Source organism: Denticeps clupeoides, chromosome 20 (genome assembly GCF_900700375.1).
Source record: "Denticeps clupeoides chromosome 20, fDenClu1.1, whole genome shotgun sequence".
Taxonomy (NCBI): domain Eukaryota; kingdom Metazoa; phylum Chordata; class Actinopteri; order Clupeiformes; family Denticipitidae; genus Denticeps; species Denticeps clupeoides.
Genome location: NC_041726.1, coordinates 15,643,734 through 15,671,622, shown reverse-complemented (window position 1 = coordinate 15,671,622; position 27,889 = coordinate 15,643,734). Strand labels below are relative to the sequence as shown.

Below are 27,889 nucleotides of genomic sequence, written 5' to 3'. Positions count from 1 at the left end.
CCCCACACACCCTGCCAGTATCCAGGTCCAGAGGCAGAGCACCCCTGACCCCAAAGCTTACCCTGGATCCTGCCTCTGAGTGGCACAGCCATTACGTCCACCGATACAGGATCCCCCAGCAGCACTGCATTCAACTGCCGGTACAACCTCCCACCACCTCCAAGAGCCGCCAGAGCCCCATCCCGGCCAGGACTGCAGCTCCAGCGCCAAACCATCTCAGGAATCCCACCCCAGGGAACCCCGAGATGCCCAAAGCGAAAAGTGTTCTAAGACACATGGATGTTTTCAAATATCTAAGTATGTGCATATGAGTTTAATCATAATTGTGGCAAAAACTATATTTTTATTTTAGGAAAGACAGATCATAGAAATGAGCAGACCAATTGTTTCATTTCTGAACCTTTACAAAATACACATATTTGGAAATGCAATTACAGGCAGGGCTGACTTTACATTAGAAGACTTAATGGCTACCAGTAATGGCCTGATCAGTTTAGATGCTGTGCAGAACAGTAGTGCAGGTGACATCAGAAATGTCCTCATCTCCGGTATAAAAACATTTTATTTTCACATGTAGAAAAATAATTAATCATAGAATTATTATTTTCCATACAAGTCACTTTCAATTGTGTCATTTGAACCCAATAGCAATTCATTCAATACAATATCCAAAGTCATTCTTTCTTTTGCATATTATGTTAAGCTGGTTGAAATAATCACCATCTGATCTACACTGTGTACAGAACATGATATCCGTGTTATGCACATGCACATAAGGATCACTGTGGCTTTAGCACCAATGAGCTTGCAATTTTTTCTCTTCCAAAGTCACCGTAGATGGCATAGATGGCTGCATGATGAGGGTGGTGTTAACTAAGGGTCAGGAGTGTTCATGGTCCCTTTACGCTTGTTGACTTCTTTCCGCCTAACAGATAAAGAGGCTGAGGCCTCCCCAAACAGTCTGAAGGGTCACAAAGGCCAGGAGAACCTGTTGGACCCCTACTCCCTGGTGGTCCTGGGAGACCTGGTGTTCCAGCCTCTCCTCGAGCACCATCTTTGCCATCCTTACCAATGCCGGGGACCCCAGATGGACCTGCCGTAATTGAGTACATACAAAAAAGTTAATCCATCAGGAATCGGCTCAACAGAATGTTTTTCATTTACAATACCAGTAGGTGGTGTCAATGCATAGGTGTTGTAATGCATTTACAACAAAAGAACTATACCTGGGAGACCTGGGAGTCCTGCACTTCCTTTGATGCCCACTCCATCTTCACCCCTGTCTCCTTTCGCACCAGGTCCACCTACATCCACAAGAAGAAACACACTCAATGACTCTCATCCTGGCCAAGATCATAGAAAGCGACTTTATAATTAATTTTAAATCCTCTGATCCTTCCTAAAATCCTTCCTTTAAAGAAAGCAAGTGCAGACAGAAGCTGTTCTCAGAGGACTGTTCCATTTGAATAGATTCACATTGTTTGGGTGTGTGTAATACTAGTGGGGAAAAGTGGGGAAAAATGATATGAAATATTAACTTATCAAACAGTTCACATGGAAATAAATGTTCTGCTCAGCATCATCTTAATAATAAATAGTACAAATCACCTTGGCCAGCGCAGTATTGAAATGTTTTCATGTAGCATTTAAATCATTCTGCACATTGTGTGGGAACCTTTTTAGTATAGAAAATAACACTTTTATAACCATGACTATTTACATTAAATTTAAGGTCTGAGATTTTTCTGCCATCTCCTATAAATCATCTAAAAATAAAAAAATACCTACTTGACAAACTTTTCTTTTACTTTGAAACATACCTATGGATTCTCCTTATCAAGTGAACAAATCAATAAAGTACTGTTGTGTGTAATAATAATAACAATAAAGTGAAGTGATTGTCACATGTGATACAAAGCAGCACAGCACACAGTGCACACAGTGAAATTTGTCCTCTGCATTTAACCCATCACCCTGAGTGAGCAGTGGGCAGCCATTACAGTGTGTGGGGACGGTGCTTTGCTCAGTGGCACCTCAGTGGCTCCATGGCGAATCGGGATTTGAACCGGCAACCTTCTGATTATGGGGCCGCTTCCTTAACCGCTAGGCCACCACTGCCCCGCTAGGCCACCACTGCCCCACCACTGTGTGTGTATTCATGACTCTTGAAATGTGAAATGCTCTTTGGCCAGCTCTGAAATGCTAATGAAATGCATTAGCTGATTGGCTCTTGCTTTTGCCTGTTGGCTGACACGAGCAAATGCCTGACCTGGCTCATCTCCAGGGACAGACCGCCTACAGCGAGTAAATGTCTCTGGAAATAAGAGCCACACTCCGTACCTTTTGATCCAGGTGAACCAGGTAAGCCATAATATCCTTGAGGCCCTTTGGGTCCCTTGGGCCCCATGGGACCAGCCTGTCCATCATTGCCAGGTAGACCTGGAAGTCCAGGGGGCCCAGCAGGTCCTGGGATGCCTGGAGCTCCAAGGGGCAGTGGCTTCTTGCTGAGCTCCTTTTTGTACGCGTCCAGATGTTCTTTAGTTATTTGTAAACAAAAGAACAATTGTAGTTTAGTTGAAAATTATTAATAGTTAAGATCTAGAAACTCTAAACAAAGTTTAAAAAAAAAAGATTTTGAGACTCAACCACCTTCAACCACAGCTGCACAGATTTCCCGAATTTGAACATCATTCAACTTAGGGCCCTGTAGAAAATATTCATATATTCAGCTTACAAAACCTTTCCCTGATGCCAATAAAAGACATTTTAATGACATTCAATTAATATGAAGTCTGTGTATACATTTGTCATAAAGGTTTGTCATTGTGTCTCTCACAAACAATTCACCACACAATTTCCTCCGGGATAAATACAGTTTTTCTGATTCTGAAATATATTGTAATATGTAACAGTTTGAACATTAGCAGATTTGAGAAACACTTACTGGGAGACCTCGTGGTCCTGGGGGTCCAGAAATCCCTCGTTCTCCCTCAAGGCCCCGTGGCCCCTGTGGTCCAGTGAGGCCCTCGTGACCTGGTTGTCCTGGACGTCCATCAGTCCCTGTGGCTCCATGCTGTCCCTTCTCTCCAATCTGGACACCAGGAAAGAAATTAATCAATTGATCAATTAATCTGTGCTGGAGTTATGTGTAGTGGTGTTCGGAGGTGAGGTTTGTGTGAAACTGCAGGAAAAGTGTGATGTGCTGTGATTTTTGGAGGTGAGGTCTGTGTAAAGCTATGCTGGAAAAGAGTTACGTGTAGTAATGTTTGGAGGTGAGGTCAATGTGAAGCTGTGCTGGAAAAGAGTTACGTGTAGTAATGTTTGGAGGTGAGGTCTATGTTAAGCTGTGCTGGAAAAGAGTGACGTATAATAATGTTTGGAGATGAGGTCTATGTTAAGCTGTGCTGGAAAAGAGTGACGTGTAGTAATGTTTGGAGGTGAGGTCTATGTTAAGCTGTGCTGGAAAAGAGTGACATGTAGTGGTGTTTGGAGGTGAGGTCTGTCTGAAGCGTGTACTGTGCTGTAAAAAAGTGACGTGTAGTAATATTTGGACATGAGGTCTGTGTGAAGCTGTGCTGTAAAAGAGTGACGTGTAGTGGTGTTTGGAGGTGAGGTCTATGTGAAGCTGTACTGGAAAAGAGTTATGTGTAGTGGTGTTTGAAGGTGAGGTCTATGTGAAGCTGTGCTGAAAAAGAGTAACGTGTAGTAATGTTTGGAGGTGAGGTCAATGTGAAGCTGTGCTGGAAAAGAGTAACGTGTAGTAATGTTTGAAGGTGAGATCTGTGTAAAGCTGTGCTGGAAAAGAGTTATGTGTAGTGGTGTTTGAAGGTGAGGTCTATGTGAAGCTGTGCTGAAAAAGAGTAACGTGTAGTAATGTTTGGAGGTGAGGTCAATGTGAAGCTGTGCTGGAAAAGAGTAACGTGTAGTAATGTTTGAAGGTGAGATCTGTGTAAAGCTGTGCTGGAAAAGAGTAACGTGTAGTAATGTTTGGAGATGAGGTCTATGTGAAGCTGTGCTGGAAAAGAGTGACGTGTAGTAATGTTTGGAGGTGAAGTCAATGTGAAGCTGTGCTGGAAAAGAGTAACGTGTAGTAATGTTTGGAGATGAGGCCTATGTGAAACTGTGCTGGAAAAGAGTAACGTGTAGTAATGTTTGGAGATGAGGCCTATGTGAAACTGTGCTGGAAAAGAGTAACGTGTAGTAATGTTTGGAGATGAGGCCTATGTGAAACTGTGCTGGAAAAGAGTAACGTGTAGTAATGTTTGGAGATGAGGCCTATGTGAAACTGTGCTGGAAAAGAGTGACGTGTAGTAATGTTTGGAGATGAGGCCTATGTGAAACTGTGCTGGAAAAGAGTGACGTGTAGTAATGTTTGGAGATGAGGCCTATGTGAAACTGTGCTGGAAAAGAGTAACGTGTAGTAATGTTTGGAGATGAGGCCTATGTGAAGCTGTGCTGGAAAAGAGTGACGTGTAGTAATGTTTGGAGATGAGGTCTATGTTAAGCTGTGCTGGAAAAGAGTAACGTGTAGTAATGTTTGGAGGTGAGGTCTATGTTAAGCTGTGCTGGAAAAGAGTAACGTGTAGTAATGTTTGGAGATGAGGTCTATGTGAAGCTGTGCTGGAAAAGAGTGACGTGCAGTGGTGTTTGGAGGTGAGGTCTGTCTGAAGCGTGTACTGTGCTGGAAAAAAGGTACGTGTAGTAATATTTGGACATGAGGTCTGTGTGAAGCTGTGCTGGAAAAGAGTGATGTGTAGTGGTTTTTGGAGATGAGGTCTGTGTGAAGCTGTGCTGTAATAGAGTGATGTGTAGTGGTGTTTGGAGGTGAGGTCTGTGTGAAGCTGTGCTGTAAAAAAGAGTGATGTGTAGTGGTGTTTGGAGGTGAGGTCTGTGTGAAGCTGTGCTGTAAAATAGAGTGATGTGTAGTGGTGTTTGGAGGTCAGGTCTGTATGAAGCCGTGCTGTAAAAGAGTGATGTGTAGTGGTGTTTGGAGGTGAGGTCTGTGTGAAGCTGTGCTGCACTGTGGTTACATGCAGAATGATCACATTACCTCTCCTTTGATTCCAGGGACTCCTGGAGGACCCTGTCAAAAGAACGTATAACAAAGTGAAAGTGACAAAAAACTGTCATTGTGAAAAACTGTACAGCAAACAGTCACACAACAAAATGTCTCCTCTAAATTTAACCCATCACCTTTAATGAGCAGTGGGCAGACACGAAAGGCGCCTGGGGGGTCCATTATCACTTAGTCCTATTCCCGTCCTGGGACGCTGGGCACCAGTACGTAGTTGCATGCTCTTACTTAACCTCTAATTTCCATTACTTTAGCAAATATTTAATTATGACTCATTGAAAAAGGTTACCTGGTCGCCTTTGACTCCTGCTGGACCAGTTGCTCCTGTGTCACCCTGTTGGATAGAAAAATGGTCCACTGAGCAAGGGAGGTTCATTAAGTTAACATGAATGCCCCTGTGTGCATTTGTCATTAAGACATCTTGACAGACCCAAAAGCAATTCCTGCCTTTAGAAAACTACATAGTAACTGAGCACTCATTCTTACACATACATTTTGTAAAGACAGTGGTATATGATTCATTTTAGAAAGAAGTATAAGCCTGGCACTTGACAACATCCTGACCTTTGTTGTAAATAAGAATGTGGCGTGTACCAAAGCCAACCAGCGAATGCATTTTTTCAGAAAACTGAAATCTGAATGTGAACTGTCTATGGTGCTGATCTATAGTGTTAATCAACATTAATCGACAGTAGCAATCAACAACGGTTGACTGATTATGATGCACTGTACTTACCACACTTCCTTTGGCCCCAACAGGTCCAAAAGCACCCTATACAAATGGAAAAAAAGAAATTACCATATGACATTTTTTAATGGTGCAAAATCATTTGTGTACTGTGACACGAGACTAGTGTACCTGATCTCCTTTGTGCCCAGTGTGACCTTTGATGCCTCGTGGGCCCACCAGTCCTCTGTCTCCTTTCTCACCCTGCAAATGCCAGCTATAGTCAGGAAATGCTCAGTGACAAGATTGCCTTTTACCCGCCATGCCTTGCTGAGGCTCTGACAGCGAAGATAATCCGACTGGTCATGAAGATCAGCATGAATTGCTGTTGCTGCTGGAAATCTCACCTGCACTCCTGGAAGGCCGGTAGCTCCTACTGGCCCCTGCTTGCCTGTCTCACCCTAGAAGACACATACATCAGAGATGTGTTATCATAATCCATAAATCTAAGATTAGAAAACCTCCATAATTTAAAAACCATAGGCATGCCTGTTCTATGTTGACTGACTTCAATTTTAGGCCTGTCAAAGTCCATTGAGACATTGATTATGGCCGTAATAAATTATTATGTTTGCTGTTGTTGAGAGAGCAGTAACTATGAGAACAGTGACAATTTTTATTTACATTTTTTTTACTCCAGCTTGAACTCACGTCACTCTGTGCCTCAATGCACCTTCATCATGATAAGCACAGGTGTAAGTCAAATTCAGTTTTGTAAAATAATTTATTGTATTCACAAATGCAATAAGTGCAACTTTGTCAACTTTATGTGGTGTTATGGGAGGCATAAAAAACCTGATCAAAAGGTGTAAATGTTTTGACTGCATCAACTACACGTAGGCCTAATCATAATAATTAAATAATGAACATTTCTCGGCACTGACCTCGGGATGTAAAATAGATACAAACAGAAGCAAACTTAAATATTTAAACATGTAACATTTGTAAAATGTATACACACTGTAACACCCTTCAATCCAGGAATCCCATCTTTGCCTGGCACACCAGATTCACCCTAAAAAAATCAATATTTTCCAGTCAATTGCACAAAAGGATCCGTTCAAACACTTTCCAGAGCATTATTTGCAGTGAAAACAGAAGACGTGCCACTCACTGTTTTACCCGGCAGGCCGATGGGTCCGACGTCCCCTTGTCCTCCTGTCTCACCCTAGTGTAGCAATGTGAATGACAATGATAGTGCCAGAAGAGGATTATAATGAAGTACATTTAATTTGCTAACGGCCTTAAGTAGTTTTTTTCATGCACCTGAACTTAAGATTTCCATTCACACAAAGTAAATACATTTCAATGTAAAATTTCTATTCTACCACATTATGTAAAATGTGACATAAATGTTCCACTGTTTCCTATCATTATAATGAATTGTTTTGTACAGCTGTGTACAGCTTTGTCCTAACTCAGATTTTGGAATGGAATGTCTGACTGACTGAATAAAGATTAAAGAATTTTTATAAAATTCAGAAAATGCCATAGTGTGCATGGATCATCACATAGCAGCAACATGTGAAGGTCAAATATAAAGCTGCTGTTATCACCCCTACCTATAACATAAAACATATTTATAAGGAATAAGCCAACAGCTTATTATGAATAAGATTATTTTTTGTAATTGTATCTAATATTATGCACTTATATGTCTAGTTTGGAAATATTCTTGCAGTTGGTAGAGACTATTACAATCTGATGATCATATCTCTCCTGAATTTATACCAACACCAGTGATTATTATAGTAAATCTGACTTGGTTTGTCAATCAGTAGTCACTGTGTTTCATCTAATGGAATTCGTTGCTTTTAATGATTTGTTTTTACAATCACTTTAGTGCATATTACACAAACTAAAGACATTCTAATAAAGACTGTTATAACAAGAGTTACAGTCGTTTTACCTAAAATTAGTTGATTAGACAATATCTTTGTTACAAAAAAATTTAACTTTTGATACTTAAGTACATTTGAAAGCAAATACAATTTTAAATGGAAGGATGTCTAATTCTCAACCTATACATTGAGAAGTAACATACCTGAAGGCTAACATAGCATGGTTTATTAGCATGTTTGTGGTTGAAAAAGTGGATTATCATAGTAAAAATATAAATATGATGTGAGTTTTTATACATATGAAGTGAAAGTGAGTTTTTGTCAATGTGATACACAACAAGCACAGGACATTTAATACATTAGTAAGCAGTCAATGGAAGCAACCTCAGGAAGAGAGTGACCTCAGTGGCACCTTGGCGGTTCAGGATTTGAACCAGCAAACCTTCGGTTAAGGGTCTGCTTCCTTACCCGCTAGGCCACCACTGTAATCTGTCTTTAGTGCATTGCCATTGGCTTTGCAGGCCTGAAAGGTTGCTGAGAAGGATGTTTAGGTTCATGTTATTTGAACAAAATTCTGTACATATGAGGGCAAGGGTTTTTATTTATAATAATACTCCTATATCCATTAAATTGCACCAATGCTTTCTATGATGACATTTTGAGCAGCATTCTGTTTATTCTTCCAAAATTTCCAACAGCTGAACCAAACTTCTGGACTGTGCTGTTGTGTACACAGAACTTGTTTGAGCAAGGTTTTGGTTCATCATTTAAAAGCTCAATAAAATTCCTAATATTCAGGTCTATGGCCACAAATAAATAAACATGAATTTGATTAAACAAACAAAATACCTTTTGCCCTGCAGCTCCCAGTGGTCCTGGTTTTCCAGGTAATCCCTGTGGACATTACATAGACAAACTACTTGCTGTATGTGCTTCAAAAATGAATGAATTTTGCCAAGTTAATACATCTGAATACATCAGTTAGAATTATAATTAAAACATTATATATGAGACAAAATTTGACAAGATTTTTACCATGGTAAGAAATTTTTTTTTCCTCATTATATTTAATGTTTTAATTGGTATTTAATTGCAAATGCTGCAGACGAGACTGCCATGCAGAGAGATGGATGTCTTTGCTGTCAAAAGTTTTATGACACTGATTTTTTTTCTAGAGCTCTTTACTGTCAAATGACATCTGAAGCAGTTTATTGATTTACATCTATTTTTGTTCTGAACTGAAATTCTGACTAAATAGTGTTAATCTCTTTGTTAGCATAACATTGTTAACATATCACATTTTGTATAATGATTATTGAGATCAAATTCCTAGTTGGTCATGCCATACTTACTGGAATTCCAACAATGCCCCTGACACCAGAAGGCCCAGACAGACCAGGCTCTCCCTGTAGAAAAAAAAAAATCAGCTTTGTCATGAGACACAAATTTATTGTGAGACATATTTAAACTGAATGTGTGGTCAATTGTAAACACCTACTTTGGTTCCATTCAGACCTGGGATTCCATCCAGACCATCTATACCTGGGTCCCCCTGAAGGAGAAAACAATTAAAAAAAAGAATCCCAATCCCTTAACAACAACATATAAGTCATGATGTTTAATTACACAATATTTCTACCAGAAAATATTGCATTGAAATTGTGCAAAACACAGGAATTGCGCAGCCCTAATGAAAAAAAAATTATATTAATGTGTTCTGATGGTGGCTCTGTAATATTAAATTAAAATAAAATCTAAACGTTGCTTGGACATTATAATTTCTTTGTACGGTATACGATAGACCTTGGCCACTAGGGTCCGCTATTGGACTGTTTCCCTTGTGTGTGTGATTAGCAGTTTCACCTGTGTCCTATAATGAGTTTTTGTATATAAGTGTAACAGACATGTAATGTATTCTATAAAGAGACACAAAGTGTGTATTGAATGTATTTTATCCCATCAGGGCTAGCTGTAGATGGCACCATGTATTCATGTGGTGTAGAGAGAGTGTGGGGCAGTGGGGGCCTAGCAAGTAAAACCGAGCGAAGGATCTTGTGAGACTTATCATAATATGTACAAACAGAATCATACTCTAAAACCATCATATAGAAAGAATGTGTTCAAGGCATACTCATTTCAAAATAGGCCAATTTAACGATAAACAATACTCACAACATCACCCTTTGGTCCAAGAAGGCCTGGTGATCCTTGAGGACCTATTGCTCCCTAGAAACCACATGTACACCAATCCACACAAAATCAGAACAATATTATGTCATATTACAGTACCTCACCTTCAGGATACATAGAATAAATCTGTGGCAAAGAAGACCAACCTCATCACCTTTAGGCCCAGGATGACCTTCACGACCTCTGATACCCTCAACCCCCTTTAAGAACACATAGTAACACACCCATTGTTGTATAAATATATATTGGTCATGAGCATTTCCTAAACACTATAATTACACAATGTAATTATAGATGTTTGTATATTGCATGTTCTATTTGATTCTACTGTTTGATTGCAGTGATCTTACTGGAGATCCAGGTGGTCCGGTGGGCCCAGGGATCCCATTATATCCAGGTGGTCCCTGTTGAGGAACACACATTCATCTTCACTCTGCTGTCACATCCTTACCCCCACCCCAAACCAATGGAATTTAGTCAAAGTGAAAAAGTGAAAGTCATTGTGAAACACTGCAGCACAGCACACGGTGCACCCAACGACTTTAACCCATCACTCTTAGTGAGCAGTAACCGAACCGGCAACCATCTGATTATGAGACCGCTTCCTTAACCACTAGGCAACCACTACCCAATTTAATGGTTCATTGCACACAGGGACATTTACACCATCATTACAGTTTAAATTCAACCTGCCAGACATTGCCTTTAAGGACATTTATGCTTTCTGGTCAACACTTAAAGTGAAAAACGATTGACAGAGTGGATGTTCAGATGACAACAACAAAAAAAACAAAACAAACACCTAAACGCCAAATCCATAGCGGGGCTACTACCATAACTCTTTCAACCAGGCTGGGAAGATGAAGGAAGGATACTGTCACGGTTTTGACTCCTGGAAGTTCTCTGGCTCCGGAGTTTCGTGGCAGCTATGTCGTCGTCTTGATTTCCGATTGTATATGTCTGACATTACATATATAAATGCAGCTTTATTGTGTCTAGTCATTGTTTGTTTGTCTTTGTACCCTCTCCTGTATGCTGTAAATTGTTGTGAAAGTAAAACCCCTGTCCTGTGAAAGTCCTTAAAGTTCTGATAGAGACATTCCCCAGAATTAGCAAGTGACCCTCAGCAGTTATCAGGCAGCTCCTTTAGCTGAAAAAACAGAGTCGTTGTGCTCTGCTAATAAGATGTTGTGGAATATTGCTTTACCAGCCATAATCACCAGGTGATTAATCACTGCATATCCCGTAAGGGGAACTTTGTATAAAGAAGCAGCTCCAGCACTTACCCTGTCTCCCTTGTCCCCAGGAGTGCCAGAAAATCCAATAGGCCCCCTTTGGCCCTAAACAAATTTAAAATAACTTTTAAAGGACTGACAAAAACGAGCATTTATGAGAAATTGATAAGAAATGCAAAATGTGTATAAGCAGCTTGGGCATGAAGTGAATTTTTACTGACATCATTGCCCATTCGTCCAGGAGATCCCTGTATTCCGGCAGGTCCTGATTCTCCCTGTGTTTTTATATCAACAACCATGAATCAGGTTTAATGAGACAGAAGACCGTTTGTAATTATGGTTTCAATTCACTTTTTACCTTTTGGCCAGGTTCTCCTGGTATTCCAGGAAGGCCAACAAGACCTTTATGTCCCTGGTGATCAATCACAGGCAATTAAAATGTCAATTAACATGTCAGGATATTGAAAAAACACATTCACCAACACTTTAGTTATAGTTTATGGTATTAATGGAGATCAAGATAATAAATATGTCACACCCATATGACCCCTATGTTGTCTCACTGAAGATCATAACTGTGTTCACTTCTTGTTTCTGTGCATATCGTTTCCATCATTTGTGAATAAACATGCCTCTCCCGCATATCCATTCATAACCATATGTACCATTTATATTATGTAATATGTATGCATTTCACAAATATGCAAATACTCTTGTATGCTGAAAAGTCTGAATAAGTGCTGATTCATACTTTATGAGTATCTTACTTTACCTTCATCCCTGGAAGTCCTGGGTTCCCTTGGGGTCCAGCTGGACAGGCAGCCTGACACTGCTAACAAATTCATACAGACAGGAGAAATCAGCAAACAGACTTTACCTGTGCGCGCGCGCACACACACACACACACACACACATTCAATCACTTCATGCATAATATGTAAAATGTGAAAATAACAAAACTAACCACATGCTAACTCAAACAAAATGGGAACATAATATGACAAAATGACATTTGCAAAAGTACCAAAAACCTGTTAGCACCCTGATCTACCATCTCACACAAATATTCATGCACAGATACAAACACACACCCACGCAACCAATCAATCCTGTTCCTTTAAAACAGGGACACACACTCCATGCAGATAGAAAGGAAAAGGGAAGGAAGGAAGAAAAAGTCAGACACTCACAGGCTCCCCACTTCCCTCAGGGTTGCCTGCACCGGGTGGTCCCTAAAAGACAGGAGGGCAACATCTGAGTCAGCTAATCCCACAGCCACCCACCCACACACACAGGAGCAGAGCCCAAGCCCAAGAGCAGCCCGCAACCACAGCCACTTGCATCTTCCCATTTTAAGAAACCGCCAGAAACCAGCAGGTCCACAGAGCTGCTTTCTCACAGCAACAACAACGATTTTTTTCACACTATCTAACAACCCAGGAGGTGCAGATCAGTAAAGTATGTTGAGGAATTTCGTGGGCAGGAGGAAAACAGGCTGTGCCTGGAAACAATGTCTCCTTATTGGTGACCCTCAAGATAAGTAACCAAAATGTTTCTGAGGATATAACCCCTACTGATGTCTATTTATTGATGTCATTTTGGACCAATGAATATAATTTGGCTTAGAGTATTCTGCCTCTAACTGATGCTTTGTAAATTTGTTGTAATTTTGCACAGGGCACAGCAAATTGTTCAAAGAGAGGCTGAGTAAAATTGACCAATCAAATCTGGACTAGTTCAAAATGTTCTGTCCAATGTTAGAAATAAAACCACAAGCCCTAGCAAGTCTGTTGAATTAATGATGGAAGCCGAGGAAAGACAAATAAAGCTGAATTAATGCTGATCTAGTTTGTTGCATTGCTGTTAAATGTAACCTGCAGAACCAAATCAGCAAGGCTGGTTCTTTGTTTTTAATCCATCAGTTACCAAAGGCGCATCATGGTTTTCAACAGAAGGAGGGACATTACATTTAAAAGTTGAGTATGGTAAGTTTGGCTATGCCAAATCACAGTTTATTAGCCTTTTTTGGTATTTGTAATGAATTATAATGTGCTCATGTGTCATTTAATACTTTCTTAAGGGGCAAGCAACTGTGCTGTTTCTCTGCAGAAAGCTCTGCAATGCTGAGAAGATGAGGAAAACAGTATTTAATTTGTCTTCTCTGTTCCACAAATGGATTTTGGCATGGACAGAACCAATCAAAATGGATCAGAGAATGAGATTGTCCTCACCACTAGAACAAGAGCATAGAGGAGACCTGGATAAAATATTCTGAAGGGGACCAAGGTCCTTACTGTTGGTCCTGGTGGTCCAGGGGGTCCTGGCGGTCCTGGCATACCATTGCTTCCTCTAGGTCCTGGAGGACCCTGGCAAAAGCAGAAACAAAAACTAAAATAATCTGCAGGAACTTTTAATTCAATTAAAAGACCGTTATGTGACATTAACCTCTGGTCCGATGTTTCCTTCATCTCCTGGGGTACCTGGCTTCCCTGGAAGCCCCTGTGGCAAAAACAAAATGCTTATTACACTCCATTAGTGATAGCTGACAATATTCATTATTATCAAATAAAATGGATGTACGCACAGGAGGTCCAGGCTTCTCAGGTCCCTGCAAAAAGAAGCAATAAAGACACCAGGTAGTACTTAGCACCAGTATCTGATTTGCCATGTACAAGGCTATGAGAATCCCTCAGTTTAATCAAACTGCAGGGCCACAATAATCCTGCATGCTCTCAGTGTAAGTGTTTTTAATGTCTAAAACATAGGCTAGGATTCATGAGCATGAACGACTCTACTCACTGGTGGTCCAGCTGGGCCAGGAAACCCTTGAAGTCCCTGCATTCAAGCAGCAAAGATGGATAAAGAAAACATGAGCACAATTATAAAAATCATTTCTCAACATCAGTTGCGCTTCTAAAAGCACTTTTCCAAATAGCGAGAGACAGATTAGTCTGCAGCAATCACTCCAGGATGCCACGAGCGCTGGGATTGAATGGGGATATTAATCAGAGATGAGGCAGGGACAGGGAGGCAGGTAATGAGGAGAGCAACTCACTCTCTCTCCCACAGATCCCCGGGGTCCCATCGGACCTATCGGGCCCTTTGAAGGAGAAAGAAATAATCAAATACACATAAAGGAAAATCATTGTTCTGCAAGTCATTTTTGTAATACGCTCTTTGTATATCTTTATGAGGCAACTAATGTGCAACATATGGATTTTATGGGGTGTTGTTGCAGTGGATCTGCATATTATACAGTTAGGTTTACGTACAAGACACATTTTTGTAATGATTACTAGTAAATCGTATCCACCTTTTTTATTTATTGTGACACTTGGTTTCAACTGACATATGGAAATAAATTGGCGTCATATTCACAAAGTCAGAAATACTTTTACAGTTACTTACAGGCTGCCCAGGCAATCCAGGCAGGCCTCTCTGTCCTGGAAGACCTATCTCTCCCCTCTCTCCTTTACTTCCCTGCACGACAGAAAGGCAAAAAGGTTTTCCGGTTACCTAGATACATCACTCCAGCACCACGTGAAGCTAAACCAATTATGGACCAGTTATTTCCCACCAAATTCTTTCCCATCAGTGGGCAGATGGGTCCAGGCATTGTTATTAGAGAGTATAACCATGCCCATTATGAGACTAATGCCTACATGACAGCTACAATACTGTGCAAACATTTTATGCAGCTGTAAAAAAAAAAAAATGCTGTGAACTGAGAATGTATTACAAAAATCTAGGAGATATTTTCAATGTTTTTTTTAACAATTTCTAAAACTGGGCAAATAAAAGGAAAATATAAATCAAATCATTACATTCTGTAGGATTATATTCAGGTGATCGTTCAAATACACCAGATGTTAAGAATCATCAATTTCACATGAAACAGCACCAGTTGTGGAGGAGTCTGGCCATATGTGGTCTTCATGAAGATTGTGAGGTCCCTGGACGTATGCTCCCACGTGTTCCGTGTGTCTGCCTGTGTTTTTGCATCCTGTCTCTTTTAGGTTGACTTTGTGGGAGGAGTTGAAGCCTTCCAGCTCCACCTACTATCTGCCTATTGGTCACCTCCACCTATATAAAGAGACTTCAGATGCCGTTCGGAAGGTCCCCAGGGTCTGCTAGGCTCTTACTCTTTCGGGAGGTCCCCAGGGTCCATGGAGATCTGCATTCGTGTTTCTTGTTGCTTTGTGTGATAGACCGTTTGTTGTTAGCCTGTTAGCTTTATGTGCCTTTTTTGTTAACTTGTGCGTGTTTGAGTTGTCCCCGCTGGACCATCCCTTCCTTTCGGCTTTTTTGCGGTTGGTTAGCTGTCCTGAGTCCGCTGTATTATTGTACCTGTTAGCACTCTTTAAATAAAAGCACTGTTTGTATGCTTGGTTTGTTTGTGTGTGTAACAGTGGACGTCCTGCTCTCCACACCCTTGATGTGTTTCTAAGACCGCTAGACCTAGGAACCTGACAAGATGCTGCCAAAAATACCTCCAACATGGTAACAAGGCCAAGTGTAACAGTGGATCCCGGAACTGATTGCAGGTCACACCCCTCTTGATTCCCTGCACCTAAAGTCATCCCTATTTAGTTATGCCTGCGGTAGTGTTCCAGTATGGACCAGAGAATGGGAGATAAGATTTGCGCTCATTCACTCTTTTGGCCTTTTCTCGTATTTCTGAATTTGGTCATGGCCATGGTCTGAGTTGGTTTGATTCTTGTTTATGTGTAACTGTGAGGTGTCTTGGTTTGTTTCAGATGGTGTTCTGTAAATGTGTGTCAGGTGGTGTGCATGTGTGATGTGTCACCCGTGTGAGAGAGCCTTTCCTGTCTCCAACCCCCTGTCCCAAAGCCTGTACCTGTGTTGGTTTGTCCTGTGGGAACTTGTAAATAAAATGGTCACTCTTATTCATGCCTGCATGCCTGGGTTAACAATGCTTGGTGTTGCAGCATTCAAATGAGCCTTGGATGTTACAGGTCTGCTTTGGAAGATTAGGGATCTTTGATTGTTTGAAACCAGCTCATACTTACAGGTGGACCTGGTGTTCCAGGGGTGCCAGGCACACCCTGGGAAGAAAAGAGGAAATGCAAATGTTCAGCTCTTCTTAAAACCTTGGTGATGGATTGCTTAATTTGTCACATTGCATATTTAATTCCGCTATTTAAGTATTTCAAACGTTAGAATTTAATCAGATAAAAACAAGACACACACTTAATGATGGCATATTTGAATAAATAATAAAATAAAAAATGTGTAGAATGATACCAGAACAAAGCATCTATCTATCTAACCTAATCTAATTAACAAGATTTTTTACAGTATGCACTTAGAACATGGCAGAATTGGTGAGCATTGATTGCAGTACACGAACATCTACTATAGCTTAAAAAATCATTATTGACCATTTCAGAAATTGTGTTACACTTAGTTATTTGGCATCATTGGTGAATCAATAAACCTTACATCTCTGCCATCTCTGCCATCCTCTCCTGTAGGCCCCCGAGGGCCCTCAGGTCCTGGCAGACCAGGAGGCCCTGGGACTGGTTTGGGATCGGGCTATAGAGAAAGCAGAAGCACAATGAGTATGAGAAAGAAAAATCAATTCACAGAAAATCCATTCTGTGGTTGCCAAATCTTGCAAGAAACAACAAATATCCTTATATATCATATAGCATATTACATATTTTTTAAAATAAATGAATTAAGCTTATTTGTATGTTTATGTGTGTATGTATGTATATATGTGAAAGATATACCGTATACTTTTTTACTTTACAAATTTTTTACTTTAACGATGAATGTCCAGATTCAAACAAGTATTATCTGAGAAACTCACTGTCATTTTAATGGGTGTAAGTATACTATGGAACTTTTTGTTAGTAGCTTTTGTCCCTTCTTTATAGTACATTTTGGGCCACCTCAAAAGTCTGCAAAAGCGAAACCCTATTTTTTGGGTCATGAATATTTTAATTGTCTCTCATAAACAAATATCACAGTACATATTATTATACATTTAGGAATATGAAGATGGAAAAATGTTCTCATATCTCATATCATATCTCTCTTGTCCTATCTCAATCTTTCTCATTGCACTGCTTGGTAATGGCAGAATATCGTTAGCATGGAGCAATAAAGGCCACTAAGCAACAAAGCAATAAAGTAGGCTTGATTATTTGCCTTAAAGAAAAAAAAAAACAAAAAAACTGAGAATTAAAAAAGTAAATACCTCAGCATTGGCATACATCTGAAGGAGAAGTGAGAGAGAGAAATCAGATCAATGTAGAGTTAGTGAAAACATCACCCTCCACCTCACCAAAGAAAGCATCATGGAGTACCTGGGTTAAACAGCACGTGTAAGCGATCGGGTGCCATGAAATGCGTAAGAGGTGAGAAAGTGTGAAACATTGCTCACAGCAGACACTTGTTCCAATGAGCTTTTACCATGATTGGTGTACTCATTTACTGAAAACAGCCCAAATGACAGCTCAGACTACATTCTTTCTTAGAAAGGATTAATAAACGGTTTAAAATCTTGTTTGATGAGTTTTAAAATGCCAAAACTCTGGATGAAATGTTGAAGTTGGAGCTAGCCATAAATACTATGAATAAGTACGAAACACAGGCAATATCACATTCTGTAGACGGTTTTACGGCAGAGCGGCTTTACAATCAGTAGCTACTTAACACTCAGGGTTAAGTGTCTTGCTGAGGGACACAATGGTAGTAAGTGGGGTTTGCGGTCTTCTGGTTCATAGACTAGTTTCTTACCCACCAGACTAGTACCACCCACGTCTTCTGGTTCAACCCATTAATCCGGCATTTAATCACAAAATCCAATGAAAGAATGAATGCTCAAAGAAAACACATCGTTTGTGGACAAATATGTCCTATCTGTAGCCCTGAAGAACCAGGTTGTGGTGGATGTGTCAGCGCTGAAAGGCAGTAGAAATGAAATGATGAATGCAAGTCAGAAAGCAATCTTATACACAACTGTAGCTGGGAAGGCAGCGTGAAAATCATAGCGCTCAAAAGCAGTGCTAATGCTAACTTGAAACCTAAAGACTAAATCGTCCCCTTGAGGTCTATGTGGAATATGGGTTTAACTGCCCTTATGTTAATTACCATGGTAGCCAGAACACTATATATCCCTTTTATGCCAGTTATACACAGAGTGTGCGTGTTCTCATGTGTTATACAATGTGCGGGGAGCCGCCATTACTAACGCACCTACACCTCCCCGTGCACCCTGTTTTCTGACGGTTCGGTAGTTTTTTGTCTTGAAAGAGGGATTTATGATCTGTGACGTCACCAAGACACGGTTTTGGAGATTGTGAGTACCAGCAAAAAAAAAAGGAACCCATAAAACTGGAAAAGCTGAAGCAAAGTCGGTGAAAATTGCATAGCAGTTAGCATAGCAGTTTCACTTGCATCTAGCCTCTTTAATTTCACTCATTTCTAACTTTATGATGATGATGATGATGGTTATGTCTTGCTATCACTATGCTATCATTTTTTTCAAACATGAACATGTCACCTCTTGTTCAAGCAGGAGCAGGAACATCTTTACATTGAAATGTCATCCAGAGAATCGATTTTTCACCCCCAAAATACACTATAGGATTATGTTAAGACACATTCCATGATTACAAGCAATTAAAAAAAAATCCCTTTTACAGGATGGTTAATTCTATAGAAACAGCCACACATTAAAAAAAAAAGAAATACAAATTAAGCATTCTATGTTTACCATGATTGTGAGACTTTAAAATACTTTAAAGTTTATATTTTGCATTTTTAAAGATCTCTGTCTAGTTCTTCACTTGTCCGAAAAAGAAATACATGAAAAGAATTAAAATTACATGTTAAATATGGTAATCTTGGTCAAGATGGTCGGCGAACTAGTTTGAGGTATGTTTAAGGTATGTTTTCACAAGACCAGCTATGACCGGCAAGTCGCACCATTTAACGTTATCTGTAAAGTATTATTTAGCACAACGAATGTGGTGGATAGACATTACCTCAGTCACAGGAAGCTCAGTGCAGGTTTCTCTCTGGGGTCTCTTGGGGTCACAGTGAATCAGCATCCACTGAAGCTCAAACTGAAGATGAAAACATGATGACAGTGCTGCAATTGAACTATTCAATCCAAACGTCATTAATGGCAAGATTGTTACAGTAAAATTATTTCTAGATTAGATTATTTGTTTCGATGAGGCCAGAATAAACATACTTACCACTACAGAGGTGCTAGAGTCAGCATCCAGTCGGCCAATGAGAGTGTCACCTTCAATGTCCACGTAGCCCTTGCTCTTTATAGGTTTCTGGTCCACAGGCTGGCAGTCCACATAGAGGGTGACCTGGTCCTGATCTACACCCACCATTACTTTATGCCACTTGGTATTAAAGAGAACAGAGAGGCCAGGGAAGGTCACTGTCTGTAGATCGCCATTCAGGGTGGTCAGGAAGAACTCCAGGGCTTGCTGATCTCCATTGAGGCGCAGGCCAACTTGCTTCTGACCAGACTCATCCACAATCTGCCATAGGTTCCACACCTTATTTACTGTATTTTTGATCATGCGAAAAGTGGTCATGAAAGAATATTCCTCTGGGAAGCCCCGGGGGAAGTTGTCTCTGCAGACAGACAAACACGTACACTTTCTTAATAATTTTCTTATATAAATATATGCTTAGAAATATATTGATATATTGATCTATTATAAAGATTGCCCCAAAGGATATGACCATATTTCACACAGTTCCAATATATTTCAATGAAAAAAGCAAAACCCTTCATTATCAAAATGGAATATAATTTGAAGTGTTACACATTATGCTAACTGAACATTGCTCATTGTAACTTAAATATATCTGTTGTTGCCTGACTTTGCGGGAAGTTTTGGTATTGGCCGTGTGTGTTCATGATGCCCTGACTGTGTGCATATCATGTTAAGTGTATAAATGTAACATCATTGTGTCTAGTCCTCATTGGGTCCATGTATTTTACCTTGTCCAGTGTGTAGATGTCTATGTGTCATGTTTGAAGAAAATGCCCTGTTTTTGTCAGTCATGTGATTGACTCATGCCATTGTGACAGTATAATTTGTAAGATTGTTTCTTTCTAGAATTCAGAAGAAATAGCTATAATACTTAAATGTGTTTACAGAAAAACTTACATAAGTGGCTTTATGAGAGCAATAAATATGTAACTTGTGTATTATGCATTTTATTGTAACACTTATTCTAGTGTTAATGTAACCTGTATTGTGCTGTCAAAAGCTATAGTTTTAAAACCTTTTTTTTATTAAACGTATCTCACTTTCCATCCTATTCATATTTGGTCTATTTTGGTTATACAAGCACCTCATAATAGTTATCTGCATACTGACAGATGGTCAGGGTCACCAAAATCCTTGTGAAGAATCTTTAACATAATACTCCAAACCTGTAGTTCACATAAAAATCCAGGTACAGACCATGCTGAAAAATTGAACCCCCTTTGCCAATTCTCCTCCACCCCATTCCATTTGTCCACACATAACACTTGGGGTTCTTCTAAAAGAGATGGTCTTTCATTCACCGTGGCTGTAAATCAGAAGGTGAGAGCCCAGACCCGCTGTCTCTGATCAGCACATCAACCAGAAACCGCCCCTCACTGCAGGGACTCTTCCCTTGGCCCTCCACCCCCCTCGGTGCGCTTAACAAGAGGCGGCCTCAGCGGGCTGTGTGTTTATAGGTGGGTGCCGCCGGCAGCAGCGCTGCTTGTAAATGGATCAAGGCATGGCCATAAAGAGGGAGTTTCCTGCCTGCCCTGTAAAACGCTGACCGTTTTCCTTCACTATCTCATGAAGCGGTCCAGTCGAAGTCACCATTGGTCCTCCATGGTAGTGCTTGTTTGATCTGGGGAACATTTTTAGTGTCTTCTGGTCATCTCAAAGTTGTGCTTTTTGCAGAGTGTTATTTTATCATGGCACTTTGGCCGGTTTACATAACGCTTACTCACAGCTCACAGCATCCAAGATCCAATCATTACACATCCTTCATCATGCAAGGAACGTTGATGCGCTTACTCATAGATCAAAAATATCACACCCCAGTATCAGACATTTGCAAGCTTCTTAAACCTGGATGTGAACTGATTCCTTTGCTGCTGACCGAGACTCATTGTTTTACACTGGTCAAATCTGATTGGCTGATCTCACAGGAAGCAAGCCTTCCTAACCTGACATTTACATCGGTAGAAAAAAAAATGAAATATGTTCTTTACTGTCTGCAAATGATATAAGAGCCTGACTTGTCCTCCAGTTTAGATGCCAAATACGTTCGGGCATGTCTTCATTCCCTTTCTTTCTTCAACAGATTAGTAGCTGCTCCTCATGTGTCATGACACCTGTGGCAAGTCTATAATAACAAAACACCTGCACCGTGGAAGACATCCGCTCCATTTCAGCTCTGCTTTTTTATTTTCATTTTTGCTGCCTTTGCTCTGTGCTTACCGTGTTGGAATCTGGAAATTGGCCTCCCTGTCCAGTCGGTATGCCACCTGGTGTGCTGTGGAACCATCCACTTTTCTCACTCCCTTCAGGGGGATAACATCCAGTTGGAACTGGGAGATGAGATCAAAACCTTCCAGAAGAAATCAAAAGGTATACCTTTATCTGTGCAGTCATTTTATGCACACCTAAAGAGCATAACTTCCTTGACTATAAAAAACATGCTTACGAAGCACCCGTAAGTAGTTTTAGCGCCTCAACACTCAAGAAAATTAATAGCTTGCTGTGCTCAAATAGTTCCTGCTGAAAAAAAAATAGCTTAGCTAAAGTGGAACGCTTTTTTATTTGCCTCATTTGCCATCACGGGCGTGTCTCAAAACATGGTTACTAAGCAGCCCACTGCCATTGCTTTATCAAAACAGTTATCAAAGTGTCCTCCATCAATTTAGCTAGAAATATCATGTGTTTTGATTAATATCTGGCTAACTTTACTCATGTTCTGCTGTTTGTACATAGTGATAAAACAGATGAAAATCTGATAATAAAATAAAAGTATTTTATCGTACTGTATTATACAAAAAGACTGTAAAATATTGCAGAAATTGCAATTAAAGTTGGGTTATAGACAGATGCCTTATTGCCATGTCATGCTCTTAATATTATGCATGAGGACTAGAAACTTCAATGTGGTGAGATGTGGGCTGTTTAGTTTTACCTGGAAGGTCATCCTGTCCGTTTCTCATGGTGGGACAAACTGTGTCTCCATCTAATCTGTTGAGATCCAATTCTGGCAAAGGAAAAAGCAAAGTAATGTCTTTAAATCAATCAATCAATCAATCAATCAATCAATCAATGATGCCTCCATGTCATGATAATGATGGTTATCTGCCAAATTATTCCTATCTCATCATGTTTTACAGTAACATTGTTTTATTACAGATGTTGGATTCAACAAAAACATAATTGAATAAAGATTTACAATATTTATCAATAATAATAATTAATCTTTCATGAAGCACTGCAATTCATTTTACTGTCTTAGTCTGCCTAGGGATGTGGCTAGGACACAAAAATAAGATATTGGCAATAATTTAGGCAATAATCAGATATTCGTGTATCAGGTGTTTTACACAATTGTCTATATATTAAACTTTAAACTGTGAATATGGATCATATTTGAATAATTTTAATATACTAAAGTTAAAGACCAGTGCCGATGATTTTACTGGCCGTTTATCATACTTTCTTATAGCTCGGCCTAACCTCACTGTGCGCTGGATAACATTTAGGGGTGGGGGCAGGATAGCAGGTAAACCTCTCGGTATACTAATCCGCCTGGGATTTATCGTGACACAGTGTATGCTGGGAAGTCAAAAAACAACAAGCAATCAATCACGGGGTTCCATTTTCATTCCTGCCAGTGTCGGGTCCAGTGCTCAGAGTAGGATTATTGTGTTGCCTTAAATATGATTAATATTATATTACAATGAAATTCATACTTTTTGGAAATGAAAATCACTTCCCACAAAACTGCAGCAATCAATGTCCAGAAATCAGATCACAATCTCTGCTGGGGATAAAATAATTTAATCATGTTCATGTTTTTTCCAAAATTTTGGAAGGTTACTTTCTATTTATTTAGTTCAGCCATGGATAACCTGAGTCAGCATATTCGCAAAAAGGCACATCTGGATCTGCTTTGTCTTCTGTGCACTCCAGTGGCTACAGATGGCACCTCTTTTTCCCTGACTGCACGCATTCTATAGGACTCCCATTAACTTATAAGACTTTCACTGTTAAAACCGCCATGCCCGTTGGCAAATCCACTTAAAAAGCTGCTCATTAGTGCAAATGAGGAAGTAACCACAAAGCCATGTGTGTGCAGCCTGCAGAGATGCCTGTTCCCAGGGGATTGCTCCTGCGCATGGACCACACGTCTTTTCTTAAAATAACAATAAATGCATTATTCATTTTTATGTTGGAAATGATTCATGTATCGGGGGTCAGAGTCTGCGTGTTAACATGCCACCGGATTGCTTGGTGGGAGTGCTTTAGATTAAGGAAGAGAGTCATCATCAAGCCCAAACCCCTGAGATTATCAGACATAATCTTATAATGCAGCACGCCACCCCTGCTATTTCTGTCCTGTACATCGCTAGCTAGCACGTTGTGAGTGGTTGCCAGGTTCTGCATGCACTCCAGTGTGAGGGTGTGTTCTGCTATATGCAACAACATGAAACACTTTATTAATTTCATGGTTGTGGGGCTGCACAATTTGAATAAATATTTGAACGGTCTGCTGATGTTTTACCTGTTTTAAGTGTTAAATGCAGAGCATTTAAGTTGTTTAATGAACTATAATATCACAGAGTAGGTTCATGATGATCATGGTGATGTGGGTTTTCAGTCTAGTTAAATGCAATATTAGAGTCAAAGTCAAAATACACAGTAAGGGAAGTTCCATGTGAGCCTCACCAGGACATCCTGTACTAGTATAGTATCAGCATCAACACAAATATTATTTTCACTTTATTTCTTGAATACTGCAGCAGTATTCTGCCTTGTAAAGTGTAATGTGTATGAACATGTATGAACAGCACATTCTGTATTCTTTGTAATAACTAATGGCTTTTTCATATGTCCATTATAAGCATGTTTAAGTTTGAGCAGCCTTAGATATAAGGACAATATTTTTTGTGTGTATAGACATCTCAGTCTGTATTTGAGTTCACTTACGTGCCAGGGACGTTGACGAGAGCAAGGAAAGCAGGATGATGGCGTCAGATAGCGACATAGTCGCATAGTTACGTGAACCCCACCTGGAAACAGCAAGTGAGAAAGAATCACTATCAGCCTCCTTCATATCAAGTTAGTACATACATGCATTGGAACTCATATTCAAACACAACATTTTCCAGTGACTGCATTCAATCTATCAGCATCCTTGGAGGAGCCATTGTATTTTTCAATATTTCCTCATTTCTTTTTGAAAGTAAAAGTGAAGTGATTGTCACTTGTGATACACAGCAGCACAGCACACGGTCCACACAGTGAAATTTGTCCTCTGCATGTAACCCATCACCCTGAGTGAGCAGTGGGCAGCCATGACAGGTGCCCGGGGAGCAGTGTGTGGGGACGGTGCTTTGCTCAGTGGCACCTCAGTGGAGAGAGGAGAGAGGACCCAGATGTCTAACAGATGACAAATACATGGGCAGGACACCCCAAAGCACAGGCCACGAACAGACAGCCTTCACAGCAGAGCCCTAAACGTGACACATTCGTCTTTTGCAACCAACCCGGCTGTCAGGCTGTCTGTCAGGTACTGACAGGTCCTGGAGTGAAGAGAAAGGACATGCATGCAGAACACGTCTTAATCACTTAGCAGGGAAAGGTGGGGTTACAGATTTGTCTACTCTTCCATGTTCACGAGTGGACTGGAGCTCACATGGTGTCAAGAATTCATGCAGCTTTTCTCAAATCCAAATTCAAGCTGTCTGAATGCAACAGGTAAGCAGCTCTCCTGGACACTCACACTGAAGCACAAAATATGTGATGCAACCTTTCATGCAAACTCATTCTGGTATGATACTTTCATATAATCAGTATACCAGTTGTTTGGCACCTTCATTTAGTTGGTTAAAGCACTTGTCTAGTAAACCGGAGATTCTGGTTTCTAATCCCAGAAGTGCCTGCCTTCATATGCCTTCAGGGTGGCAGTTGTCTAGTGGCTAACCGACCCACCTTCAAGCCCACTTACTTCAAACCCCACTTACTACCATTGTGTCCCTGAGCAAGACACGTAACCCAGAGGAACTGTCCCTGTAACTATTGATTGTTATCAGCTTGGGACAAGGGCGTCTGATAAATGCTGTAAATATACCTAGATATAGCCGAATGGTGTTCAATGTCATGGCAGAGATCATTTATATTATCAAACAAGTCCATCTCTGATATTGAATATTGATCAGTTCAATATCTCAGAGCATCCACCATGTTTTATACATGGTTGTTGAAGCGGGGTACTGATTAATGATGACTGGGTCTAGAAAGTTTTCCATAAGACCTGGTTTCACTGTTCTACCCTACCCACTCTGCTCCCCTTCCTTAAGAATGGCTTTTTTAAAAAGCAAAATATTACAAATTAAGGGTAGCTCAAGTCTTTGGACAGTACTGAATGTCAGATTGATGTCAGTTTACAGTCATAAATGAATGGATGCAAAACCTGATTAGTGTCTGGTTTCATGCATCTCTATGAGGCATGTAGAAATCATATTGCTTCGTTCTGGTATCATAAATTAATGTATTCTAGACTGTGCATAACTGAAAAGTGTATTTTTACTACAATTTAATTGCAAACACATTTTAACTTATTTATGCATCAAAAAATACTTGATGCCATGTTATCTTTTCAGTATAATCAATGCATTATTTGGTATTCAGATATCATTATTAATTTAGGGATGTAAGTGCTAGTATGTTTATGCTTTCTCTTATATGTTTTAGTAAAAGGGAAATGTGTGCCTCAGCCTTTAGTCTAAGTCATGCTGCCTCTGTGAGGTGGAAACTGTGCTGTGTCCATCACACATATGTCCCTCGGTCTGGTCCAAAAAGCCAGGTCTGTTGGCTGAGCTCTTGTATGTAGCCTGTACAGACTTTATAGCACAGTGCCCTTGTTACATATATCTGTGTGTTATCCACCTACAATCCCAACCTTAACCTAAAACCTAACCTTAAATCTATAAGACCAGTCAAACATTGCTCCATTGGGATTGTAACCATTGGGGAGAGGGTTCCGGTGTTGTAGAACAAGGAATAAAAGAATGACCTGCAGCCTTGTACCAAATGCAATAAGACAATAATCTTTCCAATTGCATAATACCAATTTTAGCAATTCAGTAACAACTAATATGCTTAAACTTTCACTGACTCGCTATCCAGAACCGCTTTTTTCTAATCAGGGTCATGACAGTCCATCTGAGGAATTTGGATGAATGGTTTACTTTTTTACATCATTTAGCGTTTACATTTTTTTCCTATGCCTACAAATGATTATTTTTATATTACTGTTACTGATTACTGATATTGACAAGGGCATTTATATTAAACTGAAATAACTTGAACATAATGGCATGCGCATGTATAACCCAAGTGTACAATAGTAGGGCTAAAACATTTAGTTACAAGGTATGTAACTAAATGCACTGCCTCACTGCTTCAAGAACCAGTGTAAGTGTTCTCATTTGTACTGAAATGACAAATTTTCCAGAGGACATTTATTCTCTACTTATATAGGAATACATTAACAGATACACACACACACACACACACACACACACCACCTGTTTCCACAAAAGGTAAGCTCCAACCTGCCCTTTGGAGCTAACACAGTATCTTTCTCCCTGTTTCGGTTTCTCTCCTTCTGTTCTCACTGCCACCCACGCAGGCGGAAAAGCTGAGGGGCAGATTATGGGAGTTTTCTAAATCTGGGATATCTGCCAGCTCTTGTAATCTCTGCCATGCTGCAACCAACCAGGGCCACACAGACCGAGAAACACCCTGTTTAGAACCATTAGTAAAATCATGGCCACATGAAGATTTATTTATGGACGGATTATTTATTTATTTATCGTCCTTTACGCTGCATGAAACATTTTAGTGCCCCATGTTCCATCTGCTGGTTTACACTGGCTTACAAGTGCAGACCTCGAGCCTTCCAACAACAATCATTACAATGTTCCCCATGTTGGTCTGTGTACCAAATTCTAACCTGCATGAATCTAGTAATTACTTAAAAAAAAGGATGTACGGCTGCTGAATTTATGGTTACAGTAAGTCCCATACGGCTCCAGAAGCAATTAAAAGAACTTAATGCATAACATAGAGTTCATTACAGGGAATCGAATTGGAATTATGTGAAGAATCAATTAGCTTGAATTCAGAAAGGAACATCTACCTGGTCAAAATCCTTACCTGGTGCTGAGAAATGGGTGGGACCCCATAACCTACAGCTATGCCAGTTGAGTAGACAGACAGATGCAGAGCTGTGACAGACCAATGGCACAGGGTCCAAGGATGCTCTGTGCGCCCCTTAGTCCGTCCTAAGGAGGGCTCATGTCCTGGACTGAAGGTGACAACCCGTGCAGGAGGCTCACACCTCTTTCACAGGATGCCCGTGGAGGAGGGGGGTGAGGACCTGTCTGGCTGGTTAGCTCCGTATTGGCCAGGTCCTTGTGGAGGAGGTGTTTGGGAACGTTTTATTACTGCTACTTAAGGGATTCGGGGCCCTGTGGGCACGGTGGCTCCTGCTCTTTCTGCTCAGCTGTCGAGCTCCC

At 40.3% G+C, this 27,889-nt stretch overlaps 1 protein-coding gene across 3 annotated transcripts; it reads right to left on the bottom strand.

Moving 5' to 3' along the window:
• Positions 1–323: 323 nt before the first annotated feature.
• On the bottom strand, positions 324–27,718 carry col9a1c (collagen, type IX, alpha 1c). Of its 3 annotated transcripts, none has more exons than XM_028963925.1 (38): positions 27,528–27,718; positions 24,294–24,376; positions 22,273–22,344; positions 21,561–21,690; positions 19,302–19,698; positions 19,086–19,166; positions 17,294–17,311; positions 16,531–16,623; positions 16,098–16,133; positions 14,476–14,547; positions 14,123–14,167; positions 13,867–13,902; positions 13,652–13,675; positions 13,513–13,566; positions 13,362–13,433; positions 12,258–12,299; positions 11,840–11,899; positions 11,426–11,479; positions 11,289–11,342; positions 11,119–11,172; positions 10,183–10,236; positions 9,979–10,032; positions 9,815–9,868; positions 9,141–9,194; positions 8,995–9,048; positions 8,492–8,536; positions 6,916–6,969; positions 6,763–6,816; positions 6,149–6,202; positions 5,934–6,005; positions 5,811–5,846; positions 5,364–5,408; positions 5,051–5,083; positions 2,945–3,091; positions 2,650–2,704; positions 2,341–2,535; positions 1,227–1,304; positions 324–1,093 (listed from the first exon to the last, which is right to left on the bottom strand). In XM_028963925.1, exons 1-38 carry the CDS (start codon positions 27,554–27,556, stop codon positions 891–893), a joined length of 2,847 nt encoding a protein of 948 aa, XP_028819758.1. In that variant the 5' UTR covers positions 27,557–27,718; the 3' UTR covers positions 324–890. The 3 variants fall into 3 exon arrangements, with proteins under 3 accessions (XP_028819758.1, XP_028819760.1, XP_028819761.1); XM_028963927.1 differs by having other exon boundaries at positions 11,840–11,896; XM_028963928.1 differs by lacking the exon at positions 12,258–12,299.
• Between the last annotated feature and the right edge of the window lie 171 nt (positions 27,719–27,889).